At 55.2% G+C, this 16,347-nt stretch overlaps 4 protein-coding genes and 2 non-coding genes across 6 annotated transcripts; 2 read left to right on the forward strand and 4 right to left on the reverse strand.

Annotated features, from left to right (window-relative positions):
* Window positions 1-266: 266 nt before the first annotated feature.
* Window positions 267-2,366, reverse strand: CYME_CMS241C (hypothetical protein, conserved; the record flags this gene model as incomplete). Its single annotated transcript, XM_005538824.1, has 1 exon — window positions 267-2,366. One exon carries the CDS (start codon window positions 2,364-2,366, stop codon window positions 267-269), a length of 2,100 nt encoding a protein of 699 aa, XP_005538881.1.
* A 164-nt stretch (window positions 2,367-2,530) lies between these two features.
* On the forward strand, window positions 2,531-4,033 carry CYME_CMS242T. Its single transcript, XR_002461661.1, has one exon. It is a non-coding gene; the product is annotated as a hypothetical transcript (transcript).
* A 365-nt stretch (window positions 4,034-4,398) lies between these two features.
* On the reverse strand, window positions 4,399-7,308 carry CYME_CMS243C (DNA gyrase subunit A precursor; the record flags this gene model as incomplete). Its single annotated transcript, XM_005538825.1, has 1 exon — window positions 4,399-7,308. One exon carries the CDS (start codon window positions 7,306-7,308, stop codon window positions 4,399-4,401), a length of 2,910 nt encoding a protein of 969 aa, XP_005538882.1.
* Window positions 7,309-7,430: 122 nt separating this feature from the next.
* CYME_CMS244T lies at window positions 7,431-9,195 on the forward strand. Its single transcript, XR_002461662.1, has one exon. It is a non-coding gene; the product is annotated as a hypothetical transcript (transcript).
* A 1,052-nt stretch (window positions 9,196-10,247) lies between these two features.
* CYME_CMS245C (phosphoribosylformimino-5-aminoimidazole carboxamide ribotide isomerase) lies at window positions 10,248-11,222 on the reverse strand (the record flags this gene model as incomplete). The annotated part of the gene is made up of 1 exon (XM_005538826.1): window positions 10,248-11,222. One exon carries the CDS (start codon window positions 11,220-11,222, stop codon window positions 10,248-10,250), a length of 975 nt encoding a protein of 324 aa, XP_005538883.1.
* Window positions 11,223-12,917: 1,695 nt separating this feature from the next.
* Window positions 12,918-14,339, reverse strand: CYME_CMS246C (hypothetical protein, conserved; the record flags this gene model as incomplete). Its single annotated transcript, XM_005538827.1, has 1 exon — window positions 12,918-14,339. The coding sequence occupies one exon, from the start codon at window positions 14,337-14,339 to the stop codon at window positions 12,918-12,920; it is 1,422 nt and encodes a 473-aa protein (XP_005538884.1).
* Between the last annotated feature and the right edge of the window lie 2,008 nt (window positions 14,340-16,347).

Consider the following 16,347-nt stretch of genomic DNA (forward strand, 5'->3'; position numbering starts at 1 on the left):
ATATTGGATAACCGCAATCGCAGCGCTGGAGTGCACGCTGGCGCTCCTGATTTCGGTGAGCTTCGCGCGAGGCCCCGAATGACTCTCTGGTAACCGTGATGCTAGCCCCGAGAGCTCCGAGCTGCGAGGCGCCCGGGGTCCTCGGCTTTTCTGGACGGTATGATGCTAGAGTCTCTCGACACTAGATGCGTCGCGGAGCCGGAATGCGCTCCAGCGTCTGGGGTGCTGCGTGCACGCCCCGAGACGCGACACCTGCAATGCATACGCTACATGCAGCGATTGGCGGTGCTCCAAAGTCGAACGGTACCGTCATCACTCGCAGACGCAAAGAGCGCGAGATCCGTTGGACTCCACGCAACCGCATTCACTGTCCCAGTATGGCCTGCAAGTCGAGCACAGAGCTGACCCGAACGTCGTTTCCAGATGTATACGTGGGCATCTTCGCTGCCGCTCAGCACGAAGCATTCGCGAAAACCACCGAAACAGCTTCGGATCACAAAGCGACCCTGTTGATGCCCAATATAACGCTGAACTAGAGCGTTATGTTCAAAATCCCATTCGTGGATCTCAGGTCGCGGGCAACCGTCGCCGGAGGTGCTCACAAGCACGACCGGAATCGACTTTAATCGGGAAACGCAGAGTGCTGTCATATTCTCGGACTCTTCGATGCAGGGACCTAGAGCGGTTGCCCCATCAGCATCATAGCGACAGATGCACCGGGCGGTGCAGATTCCCACGATCTCGTTGTAAAAGTAGTTCACCGCGATGTCGTTAAAGATGCGTCCATGAAAGGCGAGTACAACATGCGCTCGAACGCGGTCCATGCCGAGCGTCGTGCGCTCTCGCAACCCGTCGACGCGCCAGACGTAGAGATTGGAGTCTGTCAGGCTGGTAACGAAGCGCTCGCCGTCATGAAGCCAGGCACATGCAGTAATCGCCTGGGTTTGTCTTTCACTTGCGAAACGACATCGACCGGTCCGCGTTTCCCACAGGCGCAAAACATGATCACCCGCTGCCGATAGGATCATCTCGTCGTCCGGCGACCAGGATACGGCACATATCGCGTCGCTGTGGCCGTCGAGCACCAGACAACCGGCGTGTTCGAACGCATCCGACCCGTTTGCCGATGATGCATCATCGGTGGCGGGCTCGACACCATTGGAGAGAGCACGAACATCGGCAGCGGCCAGGTCAGCACGATGCTCGACGATCTGCTCATTGGATTGGCTGAGTCGCGCAACATCCCAAACGACAATAAGGCCGTCTTTGCCGGCGGAGAGGAGCCAACGACCACTGTGGGAAAACTGGACAAGCCAGACTTCATCCCGGTGCGCCTTGAGAATGCGCCATGTCTCGCTCGGTATGGCCATCGGTTGAAATACAAGATCCTCCAGTAACGAGGGACGCTCCTGATAGGTATATGGAAAACAAGCCTGCTGCAAATTCTCTCGCAGTGCTCGTCGCAAAAGCGTCTCCAATCGCCACTTTTCAATCGTTTTTTCCTTGCGGATGTACGGCTGCAGCTTGTGGAAGAGTTGCTCGCGCATGCAACGCCGCAACTCCACTCCATCCGTCGCTCCAAGTGGTACAGTCTTGGTCGTCTCTGGAACATCCTCGCCCTGTAGCACGGAGCGTAGAGACTCGCGGATCGCCTTGGAAAGTGAGCCCCTCGCATGTGAGACACGCAGCACAGCGATGGTGAGACGGTGCAGGCGCCAGGCCTCCTGCTGCGCTACGGCGTTCGGCGATAGCTCCCGACACAGGCAGTCAACAGCGGCTTGCTGGAGCGCTTCCAGGCGCTGGCAACGCAGCACCCGCGCTGGTGCCGCTTCATCGCCCTCTTCGACTTGCCCTAGAAGTTCCAGTAAAATTTCATACAGTTTTTGGGTATAAATGAGGAAGCGAGCCTCATCCACGAGCCTTGAAGCCTCAGGGGAAAGCGCTTCTTCTGGTGTTTCCGCAGCGGCCTGCTCTTTTTGGTAAGTTGTCCGACCAACCAGTCCAGGGAGGAGTTCTGCTGCTTGTTCCCACTCACCGGAGAGCAGCAGTGTTTTCAAGCGACGCACGTCTGGTGAGCGTGCGAGAATACCTGCCTCGCGTTCGAGTGCCTGCGCTGTGCGGTGGTAGCCAAGGTCCTCCAGTTCCTGGAGCATAAGTCGCGTTATCTCTCTGCGATCGAGTTCCATGTCAGCGGGGTCACTCCAGCGCTGGCTGAGGCTCGCTGCCCTGCGTGTTACTGTACCCGCACTGTCGTGAAGCTCTTCTCTCGGTTCGTTCCGTCCGTTGCTACCTACTTCCGTGCCTGACCGCACATCTATCTCCATCAACTGGTCAGGAATTGGCGCTGCAGTGTGCGTGTCCGTCATTTCACGTTCAAGGTGCTAGGCAGCAATATAACGCCCGACTCGAACGTCGTGTCGCCGTCCAAAAGAAAGAAAGCGCCGCACTTGGGAACGTCCACGACCTGCACCGAACAGCGCTTGTGAGCGGAACGGTCTACTGGACATCTCGCGGCCGTTGCTGCGAGGTTGTATGGTACGAGTGCTGCCGCGGTTTGCGAAGAAACTCGGAGATGGAGACGGGTGCCATGGGTTTTGTCGGTTCCTGCTTATGAACGCGTCGAGCTGAGCTTGGACGCTGTAGTAAAGTTATGGAGGAGCGTTCAAGCGGTCTGCGGGGAAAACTGGTGATCGGCAGGTGCATCGCCTACGGCTCGTCTGGGCTTGTCTATGAAAGCGTCGACTTGAGTTTCGACGCTTCGATCACGCGCCGTGAACCGTTGTCAAGTGCACTCGTCTTGCAAGCTGCATACGACTAGGCATGTTTACACATTTTATACCGCAATCGCTGTACTGGCGTCCCGAAACACTCACTTGCAGATGTTTCTCTTGGAAAACGAGCTCGAAAACTCCTCGTGAGCTCGATGAGCGATAAAGCTCGGCTGCGGGCTCCGTTCAAAGGCTGCCACGGTCCAGCTCGGTGCAGTGGTCGCGGTGCTGCCTGTCCTTAGGGCGCTCAAACCGTTCCGAGCGGCTAAAGAGCCGGCTCGCTGAAAAAGCATCAGGTAGTGTCACTGTATTCGCGACTCGGTGGCTGAGTTCTTGTGCGATGTGTCGAGCGAGAGAATCGGAGAACGTCTGCCGGTTTCGTCCGTCAGGGAGGTTTTGGTTACCGGGGCAGGTCGCTGCAGTGCCGACTGCTGAAACGCGGCCTTTGCATGCCCATAACAAAGTCCAAACTTTCTGTGAGCCAGTACGCATCTTTGTCCTTCTACGCATCGGCGATTGATTCGGATATTGTCGTTTACTGAAACGGTTCAATGCCAGCAGCTATTCGGATTTCATCCTGGACAGCACCGAAACTCGACCTGCATCACATGCTCTGAGACTTTCAGAGCGTGCGCTCGATGCGGAGCATGAACCTGTGGAGCCGCTCCACCGCTGTCGAGTGCGGCAGCATGCGCGCGTTCATGATGCACCCGGCTTTTTTGCCCCGTGACGAGCTCTTTTTTTAGATGGGCTATGAGGCGCCACCGTGGACAAGTCGCAGCATACCACGCCTCGGGAGACGCATCGTCAACTGCTTGCTCCGGAGAGCGGCTCATCGTGACCGTCCTGCAATCGCACGGTTCCGGTATTCATGAGCCAACGTACGCGACTTGACGTGATGTAGGGCGCTTGACCCTAACCAGGCAATTCTGGAGACGCGAACGCTACGAGCAATCAGGGAAGAGACCATCACGACTCAACGAAAGATTTCACGTTCCGCGAAGCGTAGGATCATATCCTAACGCCGCGATGGCTGGCGCTCTCAAGGACATCGTTTGCTCGCATGCCTCCTTGCCATTACGGACAGGCGGACTGGAAGCCTATCGGTTTTGTCTGCAAAATCGTTTAGAATTCGGGTTTCGTGCTGAGCTGAACAAGGCTACACGCTTGGATGGTCTATGCGATATCCTGAAACGACTTGTGCAGTCATCATCCCGTAGAGTTCAAGTAAACATCGGCACCGCCACGTGATAAACCGCCGCACTTGTCCTGTATGTGCCTCCGCGCCAATCTTGCGCTAAAAAGCTTCATGTACAGCACTGCAACTTCATATTTGCTCCGAGAGCTTTCATAATCCACCGTGCTCTCTACGCGAACACCCCCTCATCTCGGTACATGCGCCTTGGCTCTACAGCACACTCTTTCTCACAAAGGTTTGCCGATCTTCGCAACAAATACAATGCAAGTTGTTCCCGCTGTTCGGGATCCTTGTTACCCAGCGCAGCTGCGAGCCTCAAACGCCGACGCTTATGAGCGCTGGACAAGTTGCCGTCGCGGCACAGTCGTATATGCTGTGCTCCGCGCGCGCGCACTAACGCAACCTCCCTCGTCGAGCCGGAGCCCACAAAAGTCAACCACGCGAGTCCAAATCCCAGGCAGGTGAAGGCATCGGTTCCGCTTCGCTGCCGTTCGTGAAACTTACCTGCGCAATACGATCTCCAGTATCGAGTCGCTGTACGTAAACACCGGTAGCCCAGCGACCCTGAATGGGGATGCTATCGCACGGTACGCGCACCACAGTACCCCGCTCAGTGATAAGAATAATCTCTGAGTCCGGTTCTACGCAACGCAGGCAGAGCAAACGATCCTCCGTATCCATCTTGAAGCTGGTCGCACGCTTACCCCCGCCGCCTCGCCTCTGAATACGAAACGCATCCACATGGAGGCGTTTTCCGTAACCCTGTTCGGTAATCGCCACCAGGTAGCGCTCCGAGGTGGTGACGTCTGCACAGCCGTCGACCACATCCATATCGGCTATCGCGTCGTTCTTCCGCAGCCGCATGGAACGCACACCCTGGGTTCGGCGTCCCGTCGACCTAAGCTGCGCTTCCGAGAGCGAGAAACGAACCGCAAGACCAGTTGTCGATGATATGATCACCGAGTCGTCGTTACCGCAGAGACGTACCCAGCGCACCGTGTCGGTATCACGCACATTCATGACAATCAGACCCCTGGCGTTCATGTTCGCAAATGCGGAGAGCGGCGTCTTTTTCAGCCAGCCCTGCTGTGTGAGTAGAAGCAGATAGCGATCCGGGGTAAAGGCGGATATGGGTACCAGCGCCGCGAGACTTGTCTCTGCATTGCCGATGCTCGCATCGAAAACCGGTAACAGAGCGCTCAGCGGTGCACCGCGAGCTACGCGCGACGCCTGTGGTATCTGGAACGCTCGAATCGCATAGGCAGTGCCTCGTTGGGAGATCGCCAAGATGGTATCGTGATCGCGGCAGGAGAAGAAGTGAGCGACTTGGTCGTCTTCGCGAATACGCGCCGCAGCCTTGCCCCGAGTACCGCGCCGCTGCGCTTCGAATTCGCGCATCGCCATTCGCTTCACGTAGCCTTGTTTGGTGGCGATGATCACCGATTCCTCATTGGGAACCAGGTCGATATCGGAGAGTTCTGGCTCTTCGGGTGAAATCGCGGATCGACGTGGTCGTCCAAATTGTGACTGGATTTCCTGCAGCTCCCGAGTGATCATGGCCATAACGAGTTCACGTCTCGCGAGTGTATTCTCGAGCTCCGCGATTTGCGCCAGGAGCTCCTGATGCTCCTGATCGAGACGACCCATCTCTAGTTGGGTCAGGCGACGTAGCTGCATTCCCAAAATTGCATCTGCTTGGCGCTCGGAGAGTCCAAAGGCACCATCAGGGTCAACGAGTGCCCTGCGGGCGAAACTCACGTCGCGGGCGTTCCGCACGATGCGAATGACGGCGTCGATATCGCGGAGCGCAAGACGCAGGCCCTGCACGATGTGCTCTCGGTCTCGTGCCTTGTTCAGCTCAAAAGTGCAGCGTCTTTGAATCACCTGCACTCGATATTCGAGGAAGACTTCGAGCGCACGTCGTAGACTCAGTTTTTCAGGGCGTCGCCCTACCAACGCAAGCATGTTACCATTGAAAGCCGCCTGCAGAGCAGTCTTCTTGAACAGCTGATTGAGCACAACGTTCTTATCTGCATCACGCTTCAGTTCAATGACGATGCGCATGCCGTCGCGGTCACTCTCATCCCGCAGATCCGCAATACCGTCCAGTTTCTTCTCGTTCACGAGTGTCGCCATTCGTTCCAAAAGTTGCGCTTTGTTCACCTGATACGGAAGCTCGTGGACAATAATTGCTTCACGCACGGGGCGGTTTTTCGCTCGAACCGTTTCGAACGAGGTACGCGCGCGCAAAATAATAGCTCCCTGGCCGGTTCGATGCAGGTCGCGGGAGCCGCGGAGACCCATGATAATACCACCGGTGGGAAAGTCCGGTGCGGGAATCAGCGCTTCTAGTTCCGCTTCCAGTAGTTTGGGATTCTTGATAAGGGCAATGAGCGCGCTCACGAGCTCGCGCAGGTTATGTGGCGGAATGTTCGTAGCCATCCCGACGGCGATCCCTGAGGCGCCGTTCAAAAGTAGCTGTGGCAGGCGTGCGGGTAGCACCACGGGTTCCTGGTCCGAGGCATCAAAGTTTGGCACCATATCGACCGTGTCTTGGTCAATGTCCGCGAGAAGGACGCGTTTGCTGAGCGAGGTCAGGCGACACTCGGTATAGCGCATGGCAGCTGCCTTGTCGCCATCGACAGAGCCCAGATTCCCTTGGCCATCCACCAGGGGCTCCAGCATCGAGAAGGGCTGAGCCATGCGTACCAGTGCATCGTAGACCGCGCTGTCGCCATGCGGATGATATTTTCCCAACACTTCACCGACCACGCGAGCACACTTGCGATACGGGCCGTCCGGATCCAAGCGCAGTTGATTCATTGCGTAGAGAATGCGGCGATGAACGGGTTTCAGCCCATCACGCGCGTCGGGAAGCGCCCTCGCGTGGATCACGCTCAGAGCATATTCCAAGTACGATCTCGCAAGAACGCTACTCACCTCCGTGTTAATAATGCTTTCATGCGGGGAGGCTTCCAGAGTACCAGCTGAGCCTGCTTCCGAAGGCTCTTCGCCCGCCGCTGGTGCAAGTTGCGCCCGAAGCTGATACGCACTGGCGCCTAGCGAGCGGCTCGCTCGGCGCCGACAGCCACCGCTCCCGACGAATGAGGAAGCGCCTGATCGCGCCGGGATAGAGAACCAGCCTAGGGCTCTCGGCTGTCGCCCAAAAGGAGCGGAGACACGGCCTTGTCTGAGCGTCACACGACAAGTGATGCCGCGTTTGACGCTCAGGTCAGTTGTGGGCAAGGCGCCCAAGTTTCGTTGCTCCGGGCCAGCGAGCACCCCCACAAAGACCAAAGCGCAATACGAGCAACCATGTTTGTAAGAATCAAGTTCCTGCATTGCCAGTAAAACCTGCAAGGAAATATATAGGGCAGCTCCGAGTTATAAACCCCGCAACGAGCGCGCTATGGCTTGAAAGTCCTCGCGCCGCGGTGTCCAGTGAACGGCGCTGGTGCGACACCAACGCTCTCGCAGAGCAGTTATCTCCCAAACATAGTCTTTGAACAAGTAAATCACCTACTGGTGGTCAATGCAGGCGCTGGGTCACAGAATGCACGGACTGGAGCTTTGAACAAATTAGTTGCAGGAGTTGAAGCACTGGTGTTTGCAGCGTTTGGTGCAGACGCAGGCTCAGGGCCGAGTTTTCCGCGCTTCGTTGCGTACTAAGAACAGTAAACGCGTTGTACGCATGTATTCCGAAACTAGAGCACTCCGGACTATTTGGTTTGCACCCTGTGAAGATAACTTGTTGTGAGTGAGCAATATGCCCACGAGTTAGCATATACAATATTTTCGATTCTTCAAGTTTTCACCGGCGAATACCAAGCGCGGTAGCTGCACCGGTTCGCTCCCAGGCCGAATAGACTAGTCCGCGTCTGTTAGTTGTATGGAGCAGAACCTGAAACGAACCGGATTTCTCCCGAATCCACAGAAAATCCTACGTATCAATTCATGAACCCCATGTCGAGTGCTGTCTACTATTGAACTGCGCAACTGAGCTGGCACTGCCGGTATCGTTGGGCGGCTCACGCCACAGCGCCAGCAGACACCAGTCTCGCACAGGACGCTTGTTGCAGGGCAAATATGCAGAAGGCTAGCACCCGTGCTCCGGTGCTGTGTGGGAAGCTCAGTCGCGTCGGCTTATGCGTTGAACTTGCGGAAGATGAAAATGGCACTTTTGACTCAGACATCCGAGCGAAACCTGCAAGGAATGGGATCTCGGAAACCCACGTACCTGTTTCGCTGCACCAACATGTCTATGCAGCAAGCAGCGCTTCAGCGATGCGCTCTGGTGGCGGCAGTCTGTATTTACGTCGACGCAGGATCGAACAACAGAAACCAGAGACTGGATATGACCCCAGGAGAGCCGCGTTCTACGCTCGTTCGGGCATTTCCGTGCAAACGATCAAAGCAGCGTCGTAGACTGCGTTGCATCAGTGTGAACGACCCGCGGCAGTGACGTGAAATGCTCAAGCCGTTTGCATCCTGGTCCCATACAAATGCATGGTGTGCGCGAAACCCCACGTAACATGAACGTGGAACGCTGAACCGCTTGCAACGTTGCTGGCATTCGATATTTTCCGAACTTTTCCGAAGATATGCAACCTGAAGATTCGAATTGCATGAATGAAGGCTGGCGGATCCGTATGTAGTTTCAGGATTGTGGGTCATGTCCAGGGAGTGGCTCCCGCGATTTCTCGGCACTGGAATTCGATACGTCACCGTCATCAAGATGATTTTTCGTGGCGCGCTCGAACAAGGGCTCCTAAAAGAATCGCTATCAGCATCGAGGGCACGCGCAAAAGCCTCTGCTCGTCCATTTCCGTACTCGTAATAGGTTCAAATCACGCATTCTTCAAGGTTTCGATCTTTGTGTTGCAGGGCGCCTGTTGAGTGCAGCGATTCGCACCACTCAATTGACGACGATGAAGAACATTCCACGTGATCCATTGACGATGTTTTCATGCGCTCACGCCGAAACCTCGCTGACCGCCTCTCGGCATATCATCGATTCTGTTCGCTAGATCAACCATCATCTGTTCCGTGTCATCGATGAAATGGCACTGGGCTGCAGCATGATGCTTTTTGCGGGAGTTGCTCCCAGACGTTCAAATCTCTTCTATTCCTTTTACACGGAAATGGGTCTTGGACTAGGAGTTCAGTTACGGTAGCGATCGTTGCCACTGCAGTGTGCGTCATCATGTCGCATAAAGGGAACGGAGACAATTGAAGACTTCTCGGTGCGTTCTCTAATCAGGCGTTCCCCTCCGGTACCCGTATCACCATGGAAAACATCGCGTTCAAGATCTCCTCTGTCGAATGGAATAGCATGTGCTTGCATATGCAGTCGATAGCGTACTCACCGAGGGTATCGCGCAGACGCAGCCCGTGATCGATGTTACGTCAACGGGCGCGAACATGGAGCAGAGCACCCTGATGAGCTGCATGGAACCCCAGGGGGCACGTATCAAACGATGAAGCAAGCCTTCTCGTTCCAAGGGGCGGCTATCGGGGAAGCATTTATAATGGATATACGGAAACACCTGATCATTGCCAAGTGTCGTCCCGGTGAAGCGCGCAGAAAGGCGGTATGTAAAAAATGAGAATAGAAAGCGATGCGCAGATCGCAGCGTTCGCTTTTAGCATAAAATACGTCGACAACTGCCGAGAGAAACAATGTAGAGACTTTCAGGCTGCCATCAGCACACTTCGACTGCTGACAATCAAGCTGAAGGGAAAGGAAAACCAAGCAGTCGCAGAAACGGCCCCTGGAGGCTGGTCAATACTCGTGTTGATGACAGTGAGAGTCATCCAAAACTTGAGCGTTTATGCCAGGGCCCGACGCCCTTTTTCCATTTCATTCTGACATGGGTGCTGATGGAAGCAACCGAACGCATCAGCGTTCACCTCATGCCGGGGATGCCAGTCAAGCCCTATAGACACTGATCAACGGTACCGTTTTGCGGGGCAGCAGCAGCGGCAGCAAGTCCCTGTTTAACATTCGTGTCCAAATGCTTTGCGGACACGTGCCGTGCTGCTGCGAGTCGCGGCACTCGGTAACGGGTCGAAGACCTCGTACCCAGCGAATTGCCCGAAGCCTCCCGAATTCAAGAAGCGAAAAAGATTGCCACCGACTCTCCGAAACAGCAGCGCATCTGGTGCACGGAAGCAGCTCATGTAACAAGCGACAGCGTTCCAGCGCTAGACCCGGGGCCAATGGCAGTCTGGTTGCCTTTTGCAACATGCCTAGGATTTGTATTTGCCATTTCGAGGTACTTTCATCGAGCAAGCATTTTCTCCAGTCTTCGTTGCCACTCCACAACCATATCAAAGGAAAGCGCGCCTCCGAAGATATCCAAAGCGGAACCGATTGTGACATCTACTCGGCCGCAACCAACAAGTCGAACGCGTTCCAGGTCGGCTAGGTCTCGAACGCCACCCGCATACGTTGCCGGTACTGGGGACCCGACAGCCAGCTCATGCACCAATGCTTCGTCGATACCGATTTGCTTGCCTTCAACGTCCACGGCATGTACTAAAAACTCTGCACAGTATTCGCTGAGCCATTCCAGGAGCTGGCCACTTATTCGCAAGTCAGTTCGTCTTGTCCATCGATCCGTGTAAACGTAGTATGCGCTTTCGCTCCCCGAAATATGACTTCGGCAGCTGAGATCAAGAACCAGACGCTCTCTGCCAATACGGTGGGCTAGGCGAAGCAGTCGGGACTCATCCAGCCGACCATCCCGAAACACGTACGAAGTGACGATCACATGGCTGGCACCGGCCTCCAAAAACCGTTCTGCATTCTCCTCCGTAATGCCACCTCCGAGCTGCATTCCCTGCGGATATGCGGCAAGAGCAGCAAGCGCAGCACGTTCCGATGCTTCGCGATCCCCTCCGAGGAGGATGATATGGCCTCCAGGCAGCGCATGCTCGCGGTACAGCGAGGCGTAGTAGGCCGCGGGTTGCGTCGCTTCGAAGTTCACCACTGACGCCCGGCTCCCGTCTGCTGATAGTGATGACCCGACTATCTGTTTAACCTTTCCGTTATGAATGTCAATGCAGGGTCGAAACCGTGTCACGCGTTCAGCAGTCGCACGAGCGGTCGGCGTCCCGGCTGTGAGCCTGGGTCGCGCTCGAACACGGGCAACTGGCGGGTGCCTGGCGCCCTCCGGGGATATTCCGGTGATTCGTCTCGTCAACGGCGGAGCGTGAATCCCCGAACTGGTGCTTGGAAAACAGAAGAGGAGCATGAGAACGGCTCAGCAGGTGTAGGCTCATGCGCAGTGCTCGACGGCTGTCACAGGTACCTCGACGACTGGAGACTCAAGGGTTGTGTATGAAAGTCGTCCGGAGACACGAAAACACGCGTTTCAAAAACTTTTCCCTGAGGTCCACCACGCTCCGCTCTTCACCACTGGGTTTCGGGAATGCGCCTCGCAGCTACGCCAGAGCAGTTCAAGCCTTGTGCACGCCAGACAGGCACAGGCGCGCTGCGTCTTCCACGGCAACACCCGTGTCGGATGAAAGTGGAACACTGGGCTGCTCGCATTGGTGCAGCTTTACGATTTTTTCCGAACTTTTTTAGATGTAAAACCGCGGCTTTCGGAAAGAAGGAATATCGGCTTACGGGTTTATACGTAGTTTTAGGATTTTTGGGTGTCCTTATGGAATGGCTTCTTCGAACTTTGTCCGCTACAGCTCGTTTCGTCACCGGAATCCAGATGGGATTCTAGATCAGAATCTGGATGATTCGCAAAGTCGCCGAACATGAGTTCGAGAATCAGTCGACATCAGTTCCCGATTCATTCGAGCATGCCTCCAGTCTTCTACATTCCTTTCATGTTTCATGTTTAAACCAGATTTTCTTCAACTCTCCGATCTATGCCTTGCAAGGTGTTTCGTGGGCGCAGCAATTCGCACTTCTGGATTGACGACAAGAAAAACTCGCGGCCGTCGCTTGACGACAAGTTCCAGAGCTCATGTCGAAAGCTCACCCAAGTCGTCACGTTTCGTAAACGATTCTGCTCGAAAGACGAGTCCTCCTCTATTTGTGGCCCTCTACAAAACGACATTCGACTCCAGCACGACATCGCTTTTAGGGCTTGCTCCTAGAGGCTCCTATTTCCTCTGTTTGCGTCGAAACCGGATTCGGAGTCAGACTTGAGCCATCGCACCGATTGCTTCTAGTGGAGCGTTTGTCACCGCTGTGCACGAAGAGCGTGAAGACGAATCTTAATTTCTCGACACGTTCTCTGGTCTGGCTTTTCCTTCCGGTGCTCGTTTCATCATGGAAAACATCGCGTTCCACAAATCCTCTACCGAATGGAACAGCGTGTGCGTGTGTGTGCACCCGGCATCCTTCTCACAGAGGGATCCTCCAGAAAACACCTGTTACCATAGATTACGTCACCTGGCACGTAACTGGAGCAGGGCATCGAGGGGAGCCCCCTGTACCTGTCAAGGGATGTATCGAGCCATGAAGCAAGCCTTCTCGCATCAAATGGCGCTGGCCGAACGAACGAATGAGCGTGGTGAGCTTGTAGGAACACTTGACTTGGTCCAAGTGTCACCGATGCGACGGGCACATTGAGACTGTACGCATCGAAGAGGAAAATTGCAACTGACGCGTAGATCGCGACGACTTCCTGTGCACGAAATGCGTTGACAATAGCTGGAAACTGCGAATTCCGGACTTGAACGCTGACATCAACATCCTTCGACTTGTGAGAATGGAGCTGGAGAGACTAGCACATTTAAAGCCGGGTATGAGAGAAAGCTAAAGTACGAGATTACAGAAAAAGCCTACCAATTCTGGTATCGTCGGCAATTGAGCAAGAAAGCGCTCCCAGGAGCCGAAACATCCCTGTTCGGCGCTGTGGACCTTCACACACACACACACAGATATACAGCGGCTTTCTGCATTTTTCTCAGCCCAAAATGAGGTTTTAGACGAGATAACCTACCTCGGGATACGTTTTGGCAAAGTACTGCGTCCACTGCTCCAGGCTGTGACGCTGCTCAGATGTGAGCATCTTGATATCGAGCGGTGGCTTCGTCGGATCCACCATCTCTGCGGAGAGGTCCGCAAACACCAGTGCTCGGCTGGCGTCGCGCCCTGCTAGGATGTGGTACGGCTCGCCTGCTCGATAGTGGTGCGCGGCCTGGGTCACATCGAACACCCGTCGATTCACAGCGACATAAATAGGACGCTCCGACTGAGATCCGTCAAACATTGCCAGTTCCTCTGTGGTGAACGGCCGAACGGATGGCACCCTCTCCAGTGGTGAAGCTGTGCGCTCCCAAGCGCCGGCATCGCGCTTCGCAATCGTACCGTCGGCGCGGGGTGAACCCTTCTGGGCCAGCAATTTGCGAAAATATGTCCAACTGGTCTCGTTCGGTGTCATGTAATTCGACGGTGCGTGCATGTACTCTGGATGGTGTTCCTCGACGTATGCACGGACGTCCTCGGGTAGATCCTGGTACCCGTTCTCGAGCTTCTTCGTGAAGCAATGATACACGAGACGGCCAGGGCGTTCACCCATCTCCATCCAGGGTAGCCACTGACCCATGCGAACCCAACTGCCCTGGCATGGAACGGATACGAGATTCGAATCATGAAGATCATCCACGCGTGCGTAAAGTTGGAAGAGCTCCGCGCTCTCATAAAAGGGGCTCGCTGACTCAGCGGGGAACTCGGATGGCGGCAACGGATTCGGGTAACGGAGGAAAATTTCAATATGCCAGCAGAGGTCTGCCCCGACGCGTGTGAACGGAACCAAGAATGGTTTGCCATCACGCGGATTCTTCTCCAGAAACTGCAGGTTGACCGGGTCGTTCCAAACGTGAACGACTTGATTCTCCATTCCCGTGAACGGGTTGTTCCAAGTTCCGTGTAGAATTCGACGATTGTCCGGATCCCTATACAGTCCTACTTCGCGGGTGAGAATGCGCCAGCCGCCTTCTACTTTCACGCAGCGCGCGATATTGTAACCCTCGAAGCCGAGGATGTGTCGCGCACCCGCGTCAGCGATGTAGGCGTGAATCTCGCCGCCAAACCAAAACACGACTTCTTGATCCGGAACTAGGGACGCTCGAGTTTTGATAAAGGCTCGTAAGTTTTCCTCTGAGCTGTTGCCGATCTTCTCAACATCTATTTGCGGGCGTAGTGCGAGCAAGTCGCGAGCGCTCGTCACCAGAGCTCGTTGCTGCCCCTCGGGACCGTTCACCTGTTGTGCAAGCACCACTCGATGGCGTCTTGACCCCGCTTTTCTGTACACGGCGTCGTCTGCGTGCCGCAACGAACGACTTGGTCCATAATTCGTCCGCCTGAACGAACACGGTATTGTTATGTACATAGTCTGAACCATAATTTCCTAAAACATGCCACAACGCGAGTCACCTTCCCTGAGGGTTCTCTCGACCATCCGTTGTACCGTTTTGCCTGGCGATGATGATGCTGATGGCGCTGGCTGCGGCGCCTATCGAGCGGTTGATGAAAACGATGCGCAGCGCGAGGCAGGCCGCGTACCGCCGCCTCCATCACCGTTCACGGGGGGAATGGATGTGAAAAACGCCGCCCTCGGGCGCGCGAGGCGTGCGCCATGGAACGCACCGGCATCGCGACTGGCGGGTTTACACGTTCACCTGAATTGTGTTCCACATCCAGATGCGTGCCATCCACTGCGTGTTCGCAGTGTACAGCAGATGCGTTCGAAGTGCGTTCATTTGAACAGATAAAAATCCAAGGGAAAGATATGGACGTGCAAGTCGAGGATCCTGAAGGGATTTCAAAGCTACCTGCTTGATAAAACCCTCATCTTGCTGATTATCAAAAGGCGAAGAAGTAGAAAAAGGAGGTAGGTGAGATAACGTGCGTGCTCGACGGGATGATGTCGAGACTGTAGTGGAACATGGGGCACCAGTCTGAAGACTCCTAGCGTTGACGAGTTCATCTAGCATCAATATATGCAAGGAGTTCGTGAACTGCGACCCCATCACCACCATCAATATCAGATGACGTGTGGCGCTGAAGACGTGAGACCCCAGGAGCTGACGCGATCCAGTTTTATGGGGCAGCCTCTGATGCTCGGAATGTGCCTGGATAATAACTGAAGCCAATAGCAGCGGGTGCGCCGGTCAGAAAGGTTCGGGGGCGGGCAGGCGGCGCCTGCACGTCGGTATTCGTTTACCCCATATGATCGCGAAAAGGTTTCGCTCCACTGAGCGTATCTTGAATCTGTGATTCCACAAAATGCAACCACGATTCCATTTCAAGTATTCGCAAAAGCTCATCGCCAATATGCAGCGACACCACCACTGGAGGACGGTGGCGTTTAAGCGCTTGGAGCAGTGTTGCAGATGCATCTTATGCACGCGCTATTGGTACGTTCGTGTGCGTCACCCGAGCCAGGAAACAAAATGCTTTGGTAAAGCGTTCTTGATTCCGTGCAGCGTCCACACAGGCGTTATACGTGGTATGACACACCCTCACGTCAGGCTCGGTACCCGGCGGAGCACGCGAACGAACCGCTGTCTCTGAAGAGAAGTTTGTGGCAATTAGAGAAACCTGTCGATGGAGTGCGGCGTGATGGGTGCTCCCGCGACGGCGAATGCCACCTGCTCTGCCGGAGTTTTTCCAAGATGAAAGATCTTCCGATAGAGAAAATTCCTTCCACGTTGGATATCGCAAATTGCGGGCAATCGAGCAATTGCCCGCACGGAGATAGCGAGGCTGTCCCGTCTCGTAGCTAGGTGCGCGGTATGCTCGGCACGCAGGGCACGGGGTTTACCACACCGAACCTGTACTTGCAACGAGAAGACCGGTCTGGGGCTTGTGGAACGTAGAAGCAACTGGAAGAGGACCGCGGTCTCTTTCCTGGTAAACGGCGACATTCGTGCATCCGGATGTTCTGGTTTGAATCGTCGATCCCTTATCATCCAAAATACCGCCACTCGTTGTGCTCGTTGCAGTGCACGCGAACGTGCACACCATGGCTCGTGCTTCGCTACCAACCGCTGCGATGACTCGAGCGACGCATCGTGTGCTTCGACCCGAACGCCGAACGCGATGCAGCCTCGCAATCACCAATAGTTGATGCACACATTGTTCTCGGCATGCGGCTCCGAGTACAGGATGGCGTCGTTTGCGCAGGAATGGTAGTCAAAATCCAAATGGAAACCTGTTTGCGGCACGAGTGCCAGCGAAACGCGAACGCGTACCGCGAGGATTATACAAGAGCATCACCCTTCGAGCGCGTCTCTTCTCCCCAGTGGTATCGGTGCTCTTACTAGGTAGCCTGCGTCACGCGTCATGCAAATCGCATATCTTCTCGAGATCACAGAAGCCGCCCTAATCGACTTTGGCGCTGGGCATTA

Source organism: Cyanidioschyzon merolae, chromosome 19 (assembly GCF_000091205.1).
Source record: "Cyanidioschyzon merolae strain 10D DNA, chromosome 19, complete genome".
Classification (NCBI taxonomy): domain Eukaryota; phylum Rhodophyta; class Bangiophyceae; order Cyanidiales; family Cyanidiaceae; genus Cyanidioschyzon; species Cyanidioschyzon merolae.